At 40.0% G+C, this 15878-nt stretch overlaps 1 protein-coding gene across 9 annotated transcripts in view; it reads left to right on the top strand.

Moving 5' to 3' along the window:
* Positions 1-2301: 2301 nt before the first annotated feature.
* Positions 2302-15878, top strand: part of LOC111575636 (probable E3 ubiquitin-protein ligase HERC1) — a 47582-nt gene continuing 34005 nt past the window's right edge. For 8 of the 9 annotated variants that reach the window (XM_023280883.3, XM_023280884.3, XM_023280882.3 and 5 more), the window contains exons 1-17: positions 2312-2411; positions 5610-6612; positions 7858-7953; positions 8056-8238; positions 9994-10206; positions 10476-10574; positions 10708-10804; positions 10902-11045; positions 11288-11415; positions 11791-11935; positions 12109-12280; positions 12508-12642; positions 12845-13010; positions 13731-13856; positions 14274-14498; positions 15109-15261; positions 15526-15658. In XM_023280883.3, the coding sequence (XP_023136651.2) occupies positions 5641-6612; positions 7858-7953; positions 8056-8238; positions 9994-10206; positions 10476-10574; positions 10708-10804; positions 10902-11045; positions 11288-11415; positions 11791-11935; positions 12109-12280; positions 12508-12642; positions 12845-13010; positions 13731-13856; positions 14274-14498; positions 15109-15261; positions 15526-15658 (3187 nt within the window). In that variant the 5' untranslated portion in view covers positions 2312-2411; positions 5610-5640. Of the gene's footprint in view, positions 2412-5609; positions 6613-7857; positions 7954-8055; positions 8239-9993; positions 10207-10475; positions 10575-10707; positions 10805-10901; positions 11046-11287; positions 11416-11790; positions 11936-12108; positions 12281-12507; positions 12643-12844; positions 13011-13730; positions 13857-14273; positions 14499-15108; positions 15262-15525; positions 15659-15878 lie in introns of all 9 variants that reach the window. The other variant, XM_023280880.3, reaches the window with a different exon arrangement.

The following is a 15878-nucleotide window of genomic DNA, read 5'->3' as shown; positions in this document are numbered from 1 at the left end:
AACGTGGAAATTGATATTTTTCTGTGTGATTTCACTACATATTCAGATATTACCTGTAATTCAAGAAAACGGGAATAACTGGAAAATAAAATAAAAATAATCATTTCCAATTTTTTGCTGATTTAAATAAAGCAAAAATATTGTAATGTTACATTCAAATGTTGTAAAAAATGTATTACTATTTTTAAAAATGCTGTTTTTTAATGTGGAGATTTTGTGTCATTTTGGCTTTAAATTTTATTTTTAAAATTTTTTACAGTCGACATGGAAATTAATATTTTTTCTCACTATTTTTCCCACTGCATATTTAGATATTACATGTAATTTAAGAAAATGGGAATATTTGTGATAAACTGTTAATCATTTCCCTTTTATTGCTGATTTAAATAAAGCCAAAATAGTGTGAAGTTACATTCAAATATTGTTAAAAAAAAAAAAAAATTAAAAATACAGATTTTTGAGGTGGATATTATGCACAGTTTTGTAATGAATGTTTTCCCCTGTGTTTTTGCTACTTGTCATCTATAATTAAATAAAACTGCAATCTTACAGCATTGCTTGCTGTCTATGTCTTTATTGAACTAAAGGAAATAAAGCTGTTTTTTTAAATGTCTATTTTCAATTATTTGACATTATAGAAAAATTGCATCATTGCATAAATGAGCAATAAAGATCTTAAGATAACAGACAAATGCAGCAACAACTGACATCCTGTATTGTTTAGTCTCTGCTTCTGGTTGAGGGCCTAATAGACTGCATTTCCCATAATGCAACACGACCAGCTACTTTCTCAGACTTCACACAGCTCCTTCCAAAGCCACAGAACACAAAATGCAGCTGTGTGTTTACTGAGTGGTAAACCTCATGAAAATCAATGGACTGCCTCTTTAAACAGCACAGAGTTTCAACCTGCCCTCTACAGTGTAGGCTCTTTCTCTAGTACCTCGATCAATAAAAATAAAGGTAGTCTGTGTTTTATCGGCTTCATTTATTTCACTTTATTGATTTCAGTAATCGTTATTCCTGTACACCTTTCAAAACTGGAGTGCTTTACAAAAAACTGCAAGAATAAACATTGAAAGAAGTGAATACTGCACCAGTAAAGACAAATATTATAAAAATAACAAAATATTATAGAAATTGTCTGTGGAGTTTTAAAAGTTTTTTGAAGTGAGGCATTTACTCTTGTGTTCTGGCAGATGCAATCAGGTCCATAAATATTTGGGCATTGACACAATTTTCCGCATTTCAACTCTGTACATCACAATGGATCTGAAATGAAACAATCAAGAAGTGCTTGAAGTGCAGACTTCCAGCTTTAATTTGAGGGTATTTACATCCAAATCAGGTGAACAGTGTAGGAATTACAACACATTTAATATGTGCCTTCCACCTTTTTAAGGGACCAAAAGTAATTAGACAAGCTAGCATAATCACAAGTCAAATGGTCACCTTTAATATTTGATTACAAATCCTTTGCAGTCAATGACATCCTGAAGTCTGGAGCCCACAGACATCACCTGATGCTCGATTTGGTCCCTGGTGGTGCTGGGCACATATAAAATGTGTTGTAATTCCTCCACCGTTCAACTGATTTGGATGTAGTTGCCCTCAAATTAAAGCTGAAAATCCATCCATTATCTATACACCGCTCCATCCTCAATAGGGCCGCAGGGGGGCTGGAGTCTATCCCAGCTAACTTAGGGTGAAGGCAGAGGATACCCCAGACAGGTCACCAGTCTATCACAGGGCTACATAAAGACAAACAATCACACTCACATTCACACCTATGGATAATTTAGAATCACCAATTAATCTCTGCATTTTTTTTGGACCCGCATTCACAGAGAGAACATGCAAACTTCATGCAGAAAGATCCCAGGTCCAGGCCGGGACCCGAACCAGGGATCTTCTAGCTGTTAAAGCTGAATTTCTGCACTTCAGTCACAGCTACATTGTTTCACTTCAAATCCATTGTAGTAGTGTACAGAGCCAAGATGCTGAAAACTGTGTTTTAATTTAAGTACCTAACTGTATATGAAGCAGTCACAGCATGTTCATTATTTGTTTTCAACATTGACTGTACATATTTCAAAAGGAGATCATGTTGGGAAGTTCCCCTGCTTCATTTATTGGACTTAGGCAGGAGTGGAGGCTGGAATAATAAATGATGGATGAGTTTAAAAAAAAAAAAAAGGATGATGTTGACGATGGAGGCGGAAGAGGAGGAAGTTCACTCCTAAACACACGGTGGCGATAACACAGTGATCCAGCATCGGCGACCATTAGTGCTTCAAACCACCGAAGAAGAGGAAAGAGGAGAAGCTGACATGATATTCGCGTCCAAGGGAGACCTCACTGGGACGGGACAGGTAACGCAAACCGTTTATCGGCGGCGGTTTACTGTCAAGGTAACTTACACGCCCGCCGTCTGTTTGTTTTTTCTTGTAAATTTCACAACAGCCAGGTTAAGATATGACTGCATAATTGCAGACGACCTCCGGGGGTGTTTTTCTGAGAGCTGTCAGCCAACAAGCGGAGGGGCTTGGTCGGTTTGACAGCCATGGAGCAGACTAGCAACTGCACTGCGTTAGCTCAGCTGTCACCGCAGATGCAGAATAATGTTACCGGTGTTTGTGAATGACACGGCGTTTCTAATGCCCATATTTCACTGTTTGTGTCGCTGTGTCGCGGAGCCGCAGTGTCACAGCGAGCCAAGATGTGAAACCGCGATAAAGCTGCCAAAATGTTGACAAACGCTTTGAAGAAAGAAGCCCCATAGCAACACTGTCGTTTTTTGTAAATAAGCGAAAATATTATATTAGCTTGTTTGTACGGCGCCCTCCTAGCTTCATGTTAACTTCCAGCAACGTTGCATTATGTTTGTTTTTAGCTCCCTGTCCTTTTATACCCGTAGCTGAGGAGAATTAAGTTGCAGTCGGGCATTTTGTAATTAATTATTCGTGAACAAATGCTGTTTATAATCATCTATCCAGTGCTAATTTGTGATTAACAGACATCCACGCATCCATTGTCTAAACTGTGCTCATGGTTGCCCTGGCAACAACAGCCCAAACGTCCCTTAATTGGTCCAGCAACTTCCTGCAGCTCCTTCTGGATGACTTTACAGCCCTCATCACCTCAGAAGAGGTATTCATCTCCAGCCGGTCCTCAGTCACTCTTTAGGTGTCTCCTCCTGTTAGGTTCAGATAGAGGTGTCTGAGGGGCATCCAGGTGCCAGAACCACCTCATCAAGCTTCAATCAAACTGGAGGAGGATGTGTCTGGCTTGTCACCCTCTTGTAGATCAAGGCCAGCTGTCTTGCAGAAAAGTCTGATCTTGTCAAAAGAATTTGTAGCTGCACAGTCTCATTAGATTATAACTTAGGGTTAGTGTTGTTTTTTTTTTTTTTGGTGTGGATTTTGGATGATTAGTTAGACAAAAACATGCCCTCACACTGATCTTAAATTATTATTATTTTGTTATATTTTTATAGTGTTTAATTGTCAGTTGATTGACAATGAAGTTAATCATAAGTTGCAGTCCCAGTGATAATTTAGTACTAAATTTCTCTTTAGCATCATGGTCCAGAATAGAAGCTAAATTTGATGCATCAGTATCTGTACTGTGACACTGTGTTGAAAAAAGAAAAGAAATAAATCTTTTACATTTCCTCTAAATCGTATATATCTATTTCTGATATTGCTTTTTCATGTATGTATGCTGTCACTTTATCAATAACACATCCCACCTATAAATAAGCCTTCATGTTTTTACTTTGTTTTAACAATTGGGACGTTTGTACTTGAAACGAGCAATACAAGGTTTGTTTTTATGTCCGTTTACTGTAAATACTTGAGCTAGATCAGCATTTGCTGGTTTGCAGTGTTGTATCTTCTTGTGTAGCGATGATGTGAAGATGGTGAAGAAATTCTCCGCTGACACCGTCTTGTTTATATATAAAAGGTTTATTAAAACAAAGACAGCATCACAGAGACCATGACATGCCTGTGAGAGGATTCAAGGCCTGATAGAATCACTCTGCAGAACAACTGTTTCTCCTAGCTCATATAGGTGGGTTCTTCACATGAAACCGAGCAGGTGATGGGATGTATGGTTACCGGTGCCTCGTTGTCTGGACAAGCAATAGCAATAAAGCAATAAAACAATAAACTAATTTTTAAGAGAGCTGATGATTAACTTAGGATTTTATAAACTTCTGACCTAAAACCTTTTCACCTTTGTTCTGAGGCTTTTAACATCCCCATCCCCTAACTTAGAAGGCCACCTGGAACAACAGATACCACAGCAGTCAGTGATGCTTGTGCCTTACATTGCTGGTAGTTTCTTGTTGGTGGTTGTCTGACTGTGAAGCCCACCACTATATCAATGCTTGCTGTTATTTTTGGCCAGAGTGGAAACCATATAGCCCCACAGGCCTCAGGCACGGCAAGAGAGATGACGCTCAGTAACTGCGGTCAAAGTGGCATGCTCACATGTTTAGCAGCCTATAACTTGCATTCTCTCACTCATAACGTTTCATGTTTTGGTGCAAGTTTTTGTTTAGAGAATGGAGTTTTCTATTCTACTCTGCCATCCTGATCATTATTTATGCTGTTTTGTTCACACTCAAACTGATGTGTAGCTTGACAAGAATTCAAATTTATTAATATTTTGGTCATGATTGAACATACTAGAAATTTGGCATTGTCTTTGAAACAGTTGCATGGGTGTCAAAACTGCTTTTGCTCTTACATGGTTAAGTTCATGAAGGTAGATGTGCTTTCGCTAATGCCTTTCAACTGGTATTCCCATAAAACTGGCCTCTATGCCAAGAATGTTGACGTCCATATTGTGACTGTCATGGGGTCCACCAGGCTTTAACTTCCAATGCAGATTACATAATTTTCATACGGATGAGTCCAATCAAACACCCCACATCTAACATCTAAAATGCAAAAAACTGAAATCTGTATTTCTGAGTTGCAGAAAAGCAGCTCCCTTTGAGGTACAATATTTCCACTGAGCAGCAACAGACTTGTTCCTTATTTGGTTGGAAGGCAAACAAAAATGCCGACAGATAACGGGGTTAGTTGGAGCGCCGGTTGTCTTTACATGGGATTGTCAGACAGAGCGTCAGGTGATCAACTTTGAGATGATGACTGAGATGTAAAATATAAAGGAATTAAATTATGATACATAGTGAAATGCATAAGTATCCCTTTGTACTGTATGGCATAATACAGTGTGAGACAGAAGTCCCCTAATTAGCGTGGGTGTGTTGGTTAGCTGTTATCCAAGGGTGAGCTGACCTATTTCAATGATACCCACTGGGCTTGTGGCAATAGCCTGGATATACCGTATGTTGGAAAAGAGCCAACGCCGAGGAGAAACCTGACACCTTTATCCTGAATTTACTTGGCAGGAAAACACATTAGAACGTTGGCTTTTGGCAGCAGATGTTGCCTGTAAATTGATGACTGCGATAAAAATGGCGTTTCATTATGTTAATCACGTTTGTGGGAATGTATGTGTGAATTTTAGAAATCTGCCAATATACAGTACAGGCCTCATTACCTCTTTTAATTTTTTCCCCCTGTGTTTTTTAGGTGTACATTGGAGTATAGATAATGCTCAGACATGGTGCCTTGTCAGACCCATGTGTTGCTGAAGTGGCAGGAGCACTTCAATAGCTCCTGGGCAGCTGAAGACAGCGTACAGACAGCCAGGAGGCATGATGCTGCTGTGCTCTACAATAAGCTCCTTTACAACAAGGAAGTGGTGACTCTGGCCCAACCTATTCAAGAACTTGTTGGCCCACGCCTACCAGACTTTGAGTGTGAGTCCAGTGCATCGGCGGAGAAAGAAGAGTACCTGTCATCCCTGCTTCATAGCCAGCGATGGCTGGCTCACCGCATGCTGACGCAAACCTCCTACACCCTGGGCCTCCACCACAGGCTGGTAGTTCTACAGAGGATCTACTACGCACTTCACAGCAAATATCATGACAAATTCCGTGTGCAGCTGCCCTCCCAGTCTACAGACAGTGGGGCTGAATGTGGGCAAATTGAGCCGGCGTCAGAGCCTTGCCTGCCAGGGGGAGCATCCAAAATCAAGTCAGGTACAGATGTTCTCATAGAAATGGGTGTCAGGACGGGTTTGAGTCTGCTCTTCTCGTTACTGCAGCAGAACTGGAGGTACGCAGCCTCTGTGCATCCGGAGTCGGTGCTTTGCAATGATGTTCTCGCCACAGCTTCCTCTGTGCTGACTTCGCTGCCACCACTTTCTCTGGCTAATGAGAATAAGATCCCCTCAGTGGGTCTGGACTGCCTGGCACAGGTGGCTGACTTCCTAAAGAAGACGTCAGTGAGCAGTGGGAGCGGTGGTGCAGATCCGACTGGTCGGAGGCTTGCGCTGGAGCTGCTCCTTGGTCTCGCCATGCAGAGGGGCTCTCTGAAGTTTCTGCTGGAGTGGGTGGAAGTAGCCTTGGCTGCTTCCATGTCCTCCTCCACCTCTACACTGTCTTCCTCCCCCTCACTGAGCTCCCAGCAGTCAGCTGGTGTGGGTTTTGATGTAATCCATCAAACTCTTTTCCAGATGAGGCAATATTCGGTATGTCACTTATTCTTATATTTAAACCTCTCTTATGTTTGGAAAAGTCTGCATTCAAAACGCTGCTGGTGTCCATGTCATAGATTGTTTGCAGCATTTATTAAACTGCCTTTGGGCTAATTTTAAAGACAGTTGTCCTCACTAGGAGTCAATCAATTTACTCATTAATTGAATTTTTCTTGGTCTAATACCATTATTCATCATTGATAATCATGGATATGTAGAACCAATATTTGAAACCAATACATCTGCAGAAAAGATGAAGATAAAGATTTAACTCCAGCACAAAACTGTGTTAAAATAATACATACACGTAATACAGTAATAATGCATTTCCAGACTGTAACAACAGATCACATGCAGTAACCATAATAACTCTGATTGCATTGCATTCGTCTGTGTCTTTGTTGTGCTCCCCTTGTCACTTTGTTAATTTTGCATGAATATATGTGCAGCAGCAGTGCATTCATATGTGACAATTTACAGAATTTTTGATTAGCATACTAGTAAAAAAAAGACCCATTTTCTGTATGTGAGGAAAATGGCTCTTCACTGCAGCACCCTTCTCTCTAGACTGCCCTTTTTACATCTGAACAGCCTCATGTGAAGCTCAGAGTGATGCATTAGTGTGCAGATAAGGATTAAGATTGAGTCAGTCTTCCTGTCCTCTCTAGATATGCGTATTGAGTCACCCTTTAGCAGGCTAATCAGCTTTGCAATATTTCTGTCCAAATGACAACCAGTGATGGCTATTGCCAACAATTTCATTAAACTGTACATATCATGAATCATGTTCAGATGGCACAGTGTGACACTTTTCTTAATTTACATAAATTTGTACCTGCTAATAACATCCTGCACATAAGCTATAAAACTCCTGACGGATCAGAGTTTGAAGCAGAATTTAGGTATTTTTGTGGTGAGAGGAAAAAGTGGAGCACAGCCTTCTGCTTTCTCCTCTAACTAGTACATCTACAAAGAGCTACATTGTTGCCTCCATTTCTTTCTTGACTTCATTACTTGTCTGATCATGCTGTGGCATGCCACGGTTTTTGAGAAGAGAAGCTTTTCTTGTTCTGATATGTACGTCTGGTTGAGAAATAATAGGTACTTAAAATAGCAAACTATAAATGTACTAAAGTTGATTTTCTGTAAATCCAAGATCTAATGCTATACACATTGAGCTTAATGCTGTACTGAAAACACACAATTATCAAGAATTAATGTAAATGATTTTTTTCACAGGGTTTCCGTGGGGATGCTGTCAATACTCAGGTGCTTAAGAAAGATGCAGATGGACTTTGTCGGCTCTCCCAGGCAGCTCTCTGCTTGTTTGAGGAGGTGAGGAAGAGCTCAGTGACATTTATATTGACACTAATAGGAACTCTTAAATGCTTCTCAGTAACTGACTTGAGGGACCTCATCCTCTTTCATTCGTGACAGATCTGTAACCTAGCATCCTACTGCCTGTGCTCCTGCAGCACGGATGCAGCTGCTCCTGGTACAGAGAGCGACACAGTCATGGTGTATGTGTGGGGCAGCAACAGCAGCCATCAGCTGGCAGAAGGAACTCTGGAAAAAATCCTGCTGCCAAAGCTGACGCAGGGCTTCAGCGATGCTCAGATGGTATGGCTGCACACGAGGGTACACTCAACATGAGCCATGGGTGTCACATTTCTCATTTTACACATTTATTATTTATTTTTTCTGTTTAATTCCATGTTGTGATTTATATTAACATTTACATTTTTGGAATAAAATGTGCACTTTGCAAATTATTATATTTCAGTGCTATCTGAATACATTTATCTTAAAAGCAAAACCATGTTTGTCAACTTGGTGGAAGGTTAGGTCTTAGCTACTACTTGTACTCATTGCTATCAGAATTTTTTTGTTGTCTTTTAGCATTGTTTCAGCTGCTTGTTTGTATCATTATTATTAAAACTTCCAGTCTATGAATCTGTAGAAAGTTTGTCATTTAAATAGCATATACCAGATTTATCGCCCCCTTGCTCCCGCTCCCCTCTCCACCATTCCTATGCACAAGCCCAAACATGCACTAATGCATTCACATGCACATAACATGTTGGAGTAGCACTGAGTGGATTGTTCTGGGGCACTTTGCCTGTTTTACTCCACATTTACAGAGCCAGGGCTGTGTGCAAACACCAGCTTCTTTTCAGCGCACACTCAGAACAGAGAGCTAGCAGACTGGGGAGATAGTTTCATAATTTGACAAAAGGTGTATTGGATTAAAATTGTATACTCCTCCTTTAAGTATAACCTGTAATGCCAGCATCAATCTGGCCCATGTCTTTATAATCTGTACTTTTGTGGTGATAATAATGCAGCTCTCATATGCCTTAGGGCTTAGCAGACTTATGGCTTTTTTAAAGTGGTCTCAGAATAGTTTTTTGGCATTATGAGGCCTACTCATCATCCTCTGGGTTTCAAAAACTGTATCTACTCTACAAGACATAATTCACCTCTAAACAGCTTAAAATTCCAGTGCTGATATGACTGCTATCTGTGGTATTTGCCTTCTATAAACAGTTGTAGGTTTAGAAAATTGAAAGCATGCCAGAACCACATATATACATTATACAACAGACCCTTATGCTGTATCACTTAAATGTCAAATGACTAAAAATTAAATCACATGTCAATAATTGCATTATCAATTGACGAACAGAGCATTTCCTCTTATGAGCAACCAAACACAAATACTTTTGAAAAACTGCACTGAAAATACAGGCCCCGAAGTAGAAACTCTATGTAGCAGAAGTGAATATACTTGTAATAATGGAAATCTGAGTTAGAAAACTTGTGATGATTGAAAAAATAATATAAATACACCAAAATATGGGCTGATAAGATGACTTCCAGTCTGCTGAAGTGTGAAAGGAGATGGATATTCCAACATCATGAGGAGCCGAGGCACACTGCCAAAATCACAAAAGAGCTTCTAAAGAAGAAAAAGGGGAAAATATGACCTGGACAAGTATGTTGTCTAACCTGAATCAAGTAGAACACAGTGGGAACGGTAGAGCAGCACAACCCCTCCATCAAAGAGCAGCTGAAGAATGACAGAACATTTCTCCAGAAATACATGCAACACAGGTATCCTCCATGTTAAGGAAGACTGAATCTGTCATCAAAAATAAAGATGGATGTAAAGTATTCACACTCTTTCATTATATTTTTAAATAAGAGCAAAATCCATACTGTTGCAATTACTCTAAGGTCATACAATTTCCACAGGGTTGTACTCACCTATGCTGTATACTGCATATTTAGTGAATGTATAATTTCAGTGATCTTACTCTGCCACTTTACATCACCCCTCTAAAGTCCCTAATGTCCACTTTGTCCTTCTTTCAGATTGAGGCAGGCCAGTACTGCACTTTCTCAGTATCTGCGGATGGTTCAGTGAAAGCATGTGGAAAAGGCAGCTATGGCCGTCTGGGCCTGGGGGACTCCAACAATCAGTCCATGCCTAAGAAACTTGTGCTGGAGCCACATAGGAACATGAAGAAAGTGTCCTCCTCCAAGGGCTCTGACGGTCACACTTTGGCTATCACTGTAGAAGGAGAGGTGAGAAGTTAAAATATTATTATTACATATCTCGAAGGTTTTAGACCAATCAAGTGTATGTTTTAAGTTTGACAGTTATGGCAGTCCTACTCTGTTCCTGTGATATCTTACGCTTAAGCAGAGCTTTCCCACTATTTACTTTTAGAGTTTGTCTAGAAAAACCAAATCAACTACAGCGCGTGGGAGTTGTGATTTACACTTAACTGCTTTTCACACACTTGTGTTTCCTCTGTAGATGAATCATAACATTTTCTAAATATTTCTTTCAGGTTTTCAGCTGGGGTGATGGAGAATATGGGAAACTGGGCCATGGCAACAGTGCCACACAGAAATACCCCAAAATCATACAAGGACCGCTGTTAGGCAAGGTAAGCTTGCAGGAAATGCGACTTGTTAGGGAAAAAAAAAATTATAGCAAATGTAGCTTGGTCATATATTTTTTTTCCATTAAAAACCATGCGATTTAACATAAATGTTGATATGTAATGGCATCTTTTACAGGTTGTTGTTTGTGTGTCTGCTGGATACAGACACAGTGCTGCTGTGACTAATGATGGAGAGCTTTATACATGGGGAGAAGGAGACTTTGGCAGACTTGGTACACGCCTTCATTCTCATCAGTAATTTCAAAGTAAAATCATCATAGTGGTATGTGAGCAACAACCTCTGTTGCCATGTGTTTTCATTTGGCTCAGGTCACAGTGACAGCCAGAGTCGCAACGTGCCTACACTAGTGAAGGATATCAGTGGTGTAGGGCAGGTGGCCTGTGGCAGCTCTCACACTATCGCTGTGGCACAGGACGGACGTACTGTGTGGTCCTTTGGAGGAGGGGACAATGGTGAGTCTACAGATGATGTACAGTTTGACTTAAACACATCAGGAGTGCTATAAACTGGTTTTCATTCAGTGTATAAAAATTTGCTTGAGCAGAAAATCTGATGGCCTTCACAGCAATAACACACACAATGTTTTCGTCTATTGCACAGTACCATAATAATATCATTTGTGTCTTTTCATAACATAATTTTTTTGAGCTGCTGCAAACCAATGCAGGTTCTTTGATCTGACTCATCTTTGCAGGTAAACTGGGTCATGGAGACACCAATCGTGTGTATCGCCCCAAGGTCGTAGAGGCCCTACATGGATTTATCATCAGGAAAGTGTGTGCTGGCAGCCAGTCATCTCTAGCCCTTACCTCTGCAGGACAGGTGAGATGCTGTGTTCTGGGTTAGATATGGACTTTCAAAGTCAAGGCTAGTACTAAATGACTAGAACAATGTACGACAGAGGTGATATCTGCTGTGTTTGCCAAACCGATTGTCTTGTGGAAAACTGATCTGCTGAGAAAAAGCAGAGAAAAATGTGTAAATGTAAAACCAACCTTATACTAACTTTAACTTTTTCTGAATACCATTCTCACTCTCTATCGGCACATGTTCATTCTAAATAATGAGGCTGTATTTGATTAGACCATAAGTACAAGTTTGGCTGGTATACAAAGGAAGATAGGGAGGTTAAGAAGGATGTAATTGGTATTTTTGTCAATTTTGTCAATAACTTCAAGATTTTTGTTATATCTTTAGGTATTTGCATGGGGCTGTGGATCATGTTTAGGATGTGGCTCTTCTGAAACAACCTCTCTAAGGCCCAGATTCATAGAAGACCTCAGTATCACCAAGATCATTGATATCTCATGTGGCGATAGCCACTGTTTGGCTCTGTCCCATGGTAAGATATGTTCAGCGATTAATAGTTGGTCACTTGGATTAGTTGTATATATGTAAACAAAACTTAATTATCTTGCTTTGTAAATCTTTTTTTTATTATTTTATTTAATGTGATTTCAATGAAAATGTAAAAATGTATTGTGACTACAACACATGGTGTTCTCCTGTTGTCAGAGAATGAAGTGTATGCATGGGGGAACAACACTATGGGCCAGTGTGGGCAAGGGCACACTTCTACACCAATTACCAAACCCAAGAAAGTGCTTGGTCTAGAGGGTGTCTCGATCCAGCAAATCACTGCTGGCACCTCTCACAGTCTGGCTTGGACTGCAGTGCCAACTGACAGGTAAAGCTTCAGTCCCATTTGAAACAAAGTTAGTACACATTTTCTTACGCTGAGCTACCCTCAGCTCAGCTCAACTTAAGAAAATGTGCTTCAGTGTTTTTTTTTTTTTATAGTGGTTATGTTTATTTGCTATTGTGAAAGATATTCTATGTCGTTCCGTACTATTCTATGTGTAATTGCAGAAGATTTCCTTTTAGTTCTGTCACATTTGTGCTTTTTTTTCCCAGGCAACTGGTAGCATGGCACAGGCCCTTTTGTGTTGACTTGGAGGAAAGTACATTCACCTACTTACGCAACTTCCTAGAAAGTTACTGTGATGGCATCAGTAACGACACTCCCCCTGCTCCATTCTTATGTAAAAGGTATGAAATTATCTTGTGCATACATTTACATTACAATAACATTCTCAGTACCCACAAGGTTTTATTATTTCTTTTTCTAAAGATATTTGACATAGATTTACATGTAAAAAATCTTCACCACTAATGAAACTGACTTCCACACACACATTCCCTACTGTCCACTTGACCCATGTTTCTGATACTGTGTGTATCTGCTCCTCAGGGACCACCATCATTTTCTTTTGCTGTGCATGAAGCTGCTGTCCATCCACTTGTCCTTGGCCCATGCAGGGGGCACCGGTGCCATGGTGCTGGGTGCTCAGGGCAGGCCCCTGAGAAACCTGCTCTTCAGGCTCATAGACACCAACATGCCAGATTCCATACAACAAGTAAACTAATTATTTTTGTAATATACTTACGGTCACATATAGCAATTGGAATCAAAGGTGGTGTGAGAACCAAGATGATACACCGATGAACCAAAACATTATGACAACTCACAGGTGAACTGAATAATGTCAGTTATCCTGTAAGGTCTTGATAATAAACAGCCATTTCTCATAATGAAGGTTGGTGCAAATGAGGTAAATTTGCAGGTGAACAGCTTTGACAGGAGTCACATAATTATGGACAGACAGGTCAGAACATCTCTGAAATGGAAATGCTTGTAGGATGCTCCTGGTAAGCAGTGGTGAGTACCTGCAGTAAGCGGTCTGAAGTGGGGAAAAAGCATTAACTGCATTAATGCTAGTGAATGTGCTAGAACAAGTGTAATCTGCAGTGGTTTGCAACTTACAAGACTTGAAGGATCTTTTGCTAATGTTTAGGTGCCAGATACAACAGGGCACTTTCAAGTGTCTTAGTCCATGCCTCAGCTTGTTTTAATGGCACACAAGCTGTTTTAATGACATGGGAATGACCATATAAATCAGGAGTGGTCATGATGTTTCAGTTCATCTGTGTAAATCCTGTAATGTGGCTAAATCAAAGTGTTGAAGGGGCTTTTAGAGCCTGAGTGTTACTTTCATTCTAGTTATTGCTTGCAGTGAATACAAACCCTGGATCCCATGTGTATTTTGTGTTGTGTTGGCATTTCTTCTGGTCCTCAGGCAGTTTTGAACACACTGTCCATTGGTGCGTCCCTGCTGCTGCCTCCACTCAGGGAAAGAACAGAACTGCTCCTCTCCCTCCTTCCTCAGGGCCCTCAGAGTTTGAATGTTCTTTCCAAAGGACAGGTGTGTAGGTAGCTATTACAGCATTGTTGTGTATAATGTCCAGATGTATTTGTCCCACAATGTTAAATATATAGTATAGTTTATATAGAAGGTGTTAAATGCAGGACATGCTTCAACTGTTACATTTCAACTACTTCAAAAAGGTTTTGAGTTTTCCTGCTTGTCCTTCCTAATGTAACGATGACTGTGATCCAGATAGCTGGCTTGAAAACGGATGGCTGCATAGAGCTAGAAAACAGTGTTTGTTGAAGTCACAGTGCCGACTTGGAGTGTTGCTAGACAATATGTGTTGAAGACTGCTTGAATGTTGTGAAAACATGTAACTGTGAAATTGCTATTGCTCCTCTGCAGAGATGTTTGTGGTTACCTCTACATTCTAGACAATCCTCTCTTCTTCTCTCATCTGTGTCAACATAGCGTCTGCAGTTAGATATGGTCCTCAGCAGTCTTCAAGATCAGAGCCATGTAGCTTCTCTACTTGGTTACAGCAATTTTGGAGAGGTGACGGCTCTGGGACATCCACTGACACCCGCTTTGTCCGTCCGGCCACCCTCTTCATCTAGCTCTGTTGAGGCCTATGATCCTCTGCATTTAGCAGAGGTGCTGCTGAGAACCCTGCTTCTTAGCATCGGCTTTTACACGGTACGGAACAGAGGACCTCATGTTTATTTGTGCATTCGATTTGAAGATTTGTTTAATGATCTTTTTAAAAAAATACTTAGGTCTGTAAGTAGCTACACAATTTGGCATAAGCAAGAATTAAAAGCAAGTACGTCATTTTAAACAGAACATTATAGCAACACAACTTAGGAGAAGGATTGTTTTCTGTAGACTGTGGGTTGATTGATATTTTTTTCTATCTATGTAAACTTGCCATACATTTCATTTTAAGATCCTCACAACTGCTGTTCTGTGACTTCACTGCATAAAACAGAAATGTATTTTTTACTCTAGTTTCCATACTTTCTTTCAAATCATATTTTCTCTCATTTTAAACAACTTTCAAATTAACTTTTGGCTTTATATTCTGTGATGTCTCTGAATTTTAGGGGTTTTATTCTAGTAAATTGTGGGTTAGATGTCATTGATAAGTACTTCTGTTTACTGTTCTTACAGCTCTCTGTTGTTGTATAAAAATGGATTTGTGTTTATATTCGCAAGATGTTTTTTACATCACATTGTACCATTAATTTAGAGTAACTTCTAGCCGCTCTACGTGTTGTCTGTTTTTTTTTTTTGTGCGTTCATACAGGAGCAACAGTTTGGGGAACTGGAGAAAAACAGTGACAAGCAGCTATGTGGTGATGGTCAGGGACAAACTGATCCTCCGTCTCACTTCCACCAGTTGCTGTCTGGACTTCACAAACACCTGCTCGCTCATTGCTACATCCACTCAAGCCCCGAGGTAAATAAAGGAAATCACTTAAACACAATCGGAAATGTGCAGTGTGTGAACAAAAATACGCAGTTTTACAGAAATAACTGCCTGGAACCACACATTTGTGAATGTTTCTGTGCACACAGTAGTCTTGTCCTGACAAGTCATGCGTGTTTAAGCCAAGTATTTTACCACGAGCCCAGGGTTTGCTGTATTTGTTCAGACGTAATATTTTAACCAGTGTTCTTAGTGATATAGCTGCATATCTGTTATGTATTTTCTGATGTGTAGGACGACAGCAGCGTTGCACTACTCCGCGAGCATCTTTACCTGCTGCTTCCCTGCGCAGCTGAGACACTGAGGAGATCAACTAAACTGCTGAAGGAGTCTTCCCACGACAAACAAATTATCAAAAAGCTGCACAGTAAGAATAATGATATGTTTTAGAAGTGTGTTTTATTTAAATCTAATTTCTCCACTTTCTTAAATATGTTTTTGTTGTTCTTGATATAAGTTCAATACACTGATCATACTCACAAATTGCGATGGAAATTACTTCCCTGTTAATATTCTCTTAATTATTTGATGATCAATGGAAGGACAGATTAAATCTTTTGTACTACTAATTCTAGTAGTAATTATAC

Source organism: Amphiprion ocellaris, chromosome 17 (assembly GCF_022539595.1).
Source record: "Amphiprion ocellaris isolate individual 3 ecotype Okinawa chromosome 17, ASM2253959v1, whole genome shotgun sequence".
In the NCBI taxonomy this organism is placed as follows: domain Eukaryota; kingdom Metazoa; phylum Chordata; class Actinopteri; family Pomacentridae; genus Amphiprion; species Amphiprion ocellaris.
Note: the sequence above shows the minus strand (reverse complement) of the source record. Positions and strands in the feature narration are given on the sequence as shown.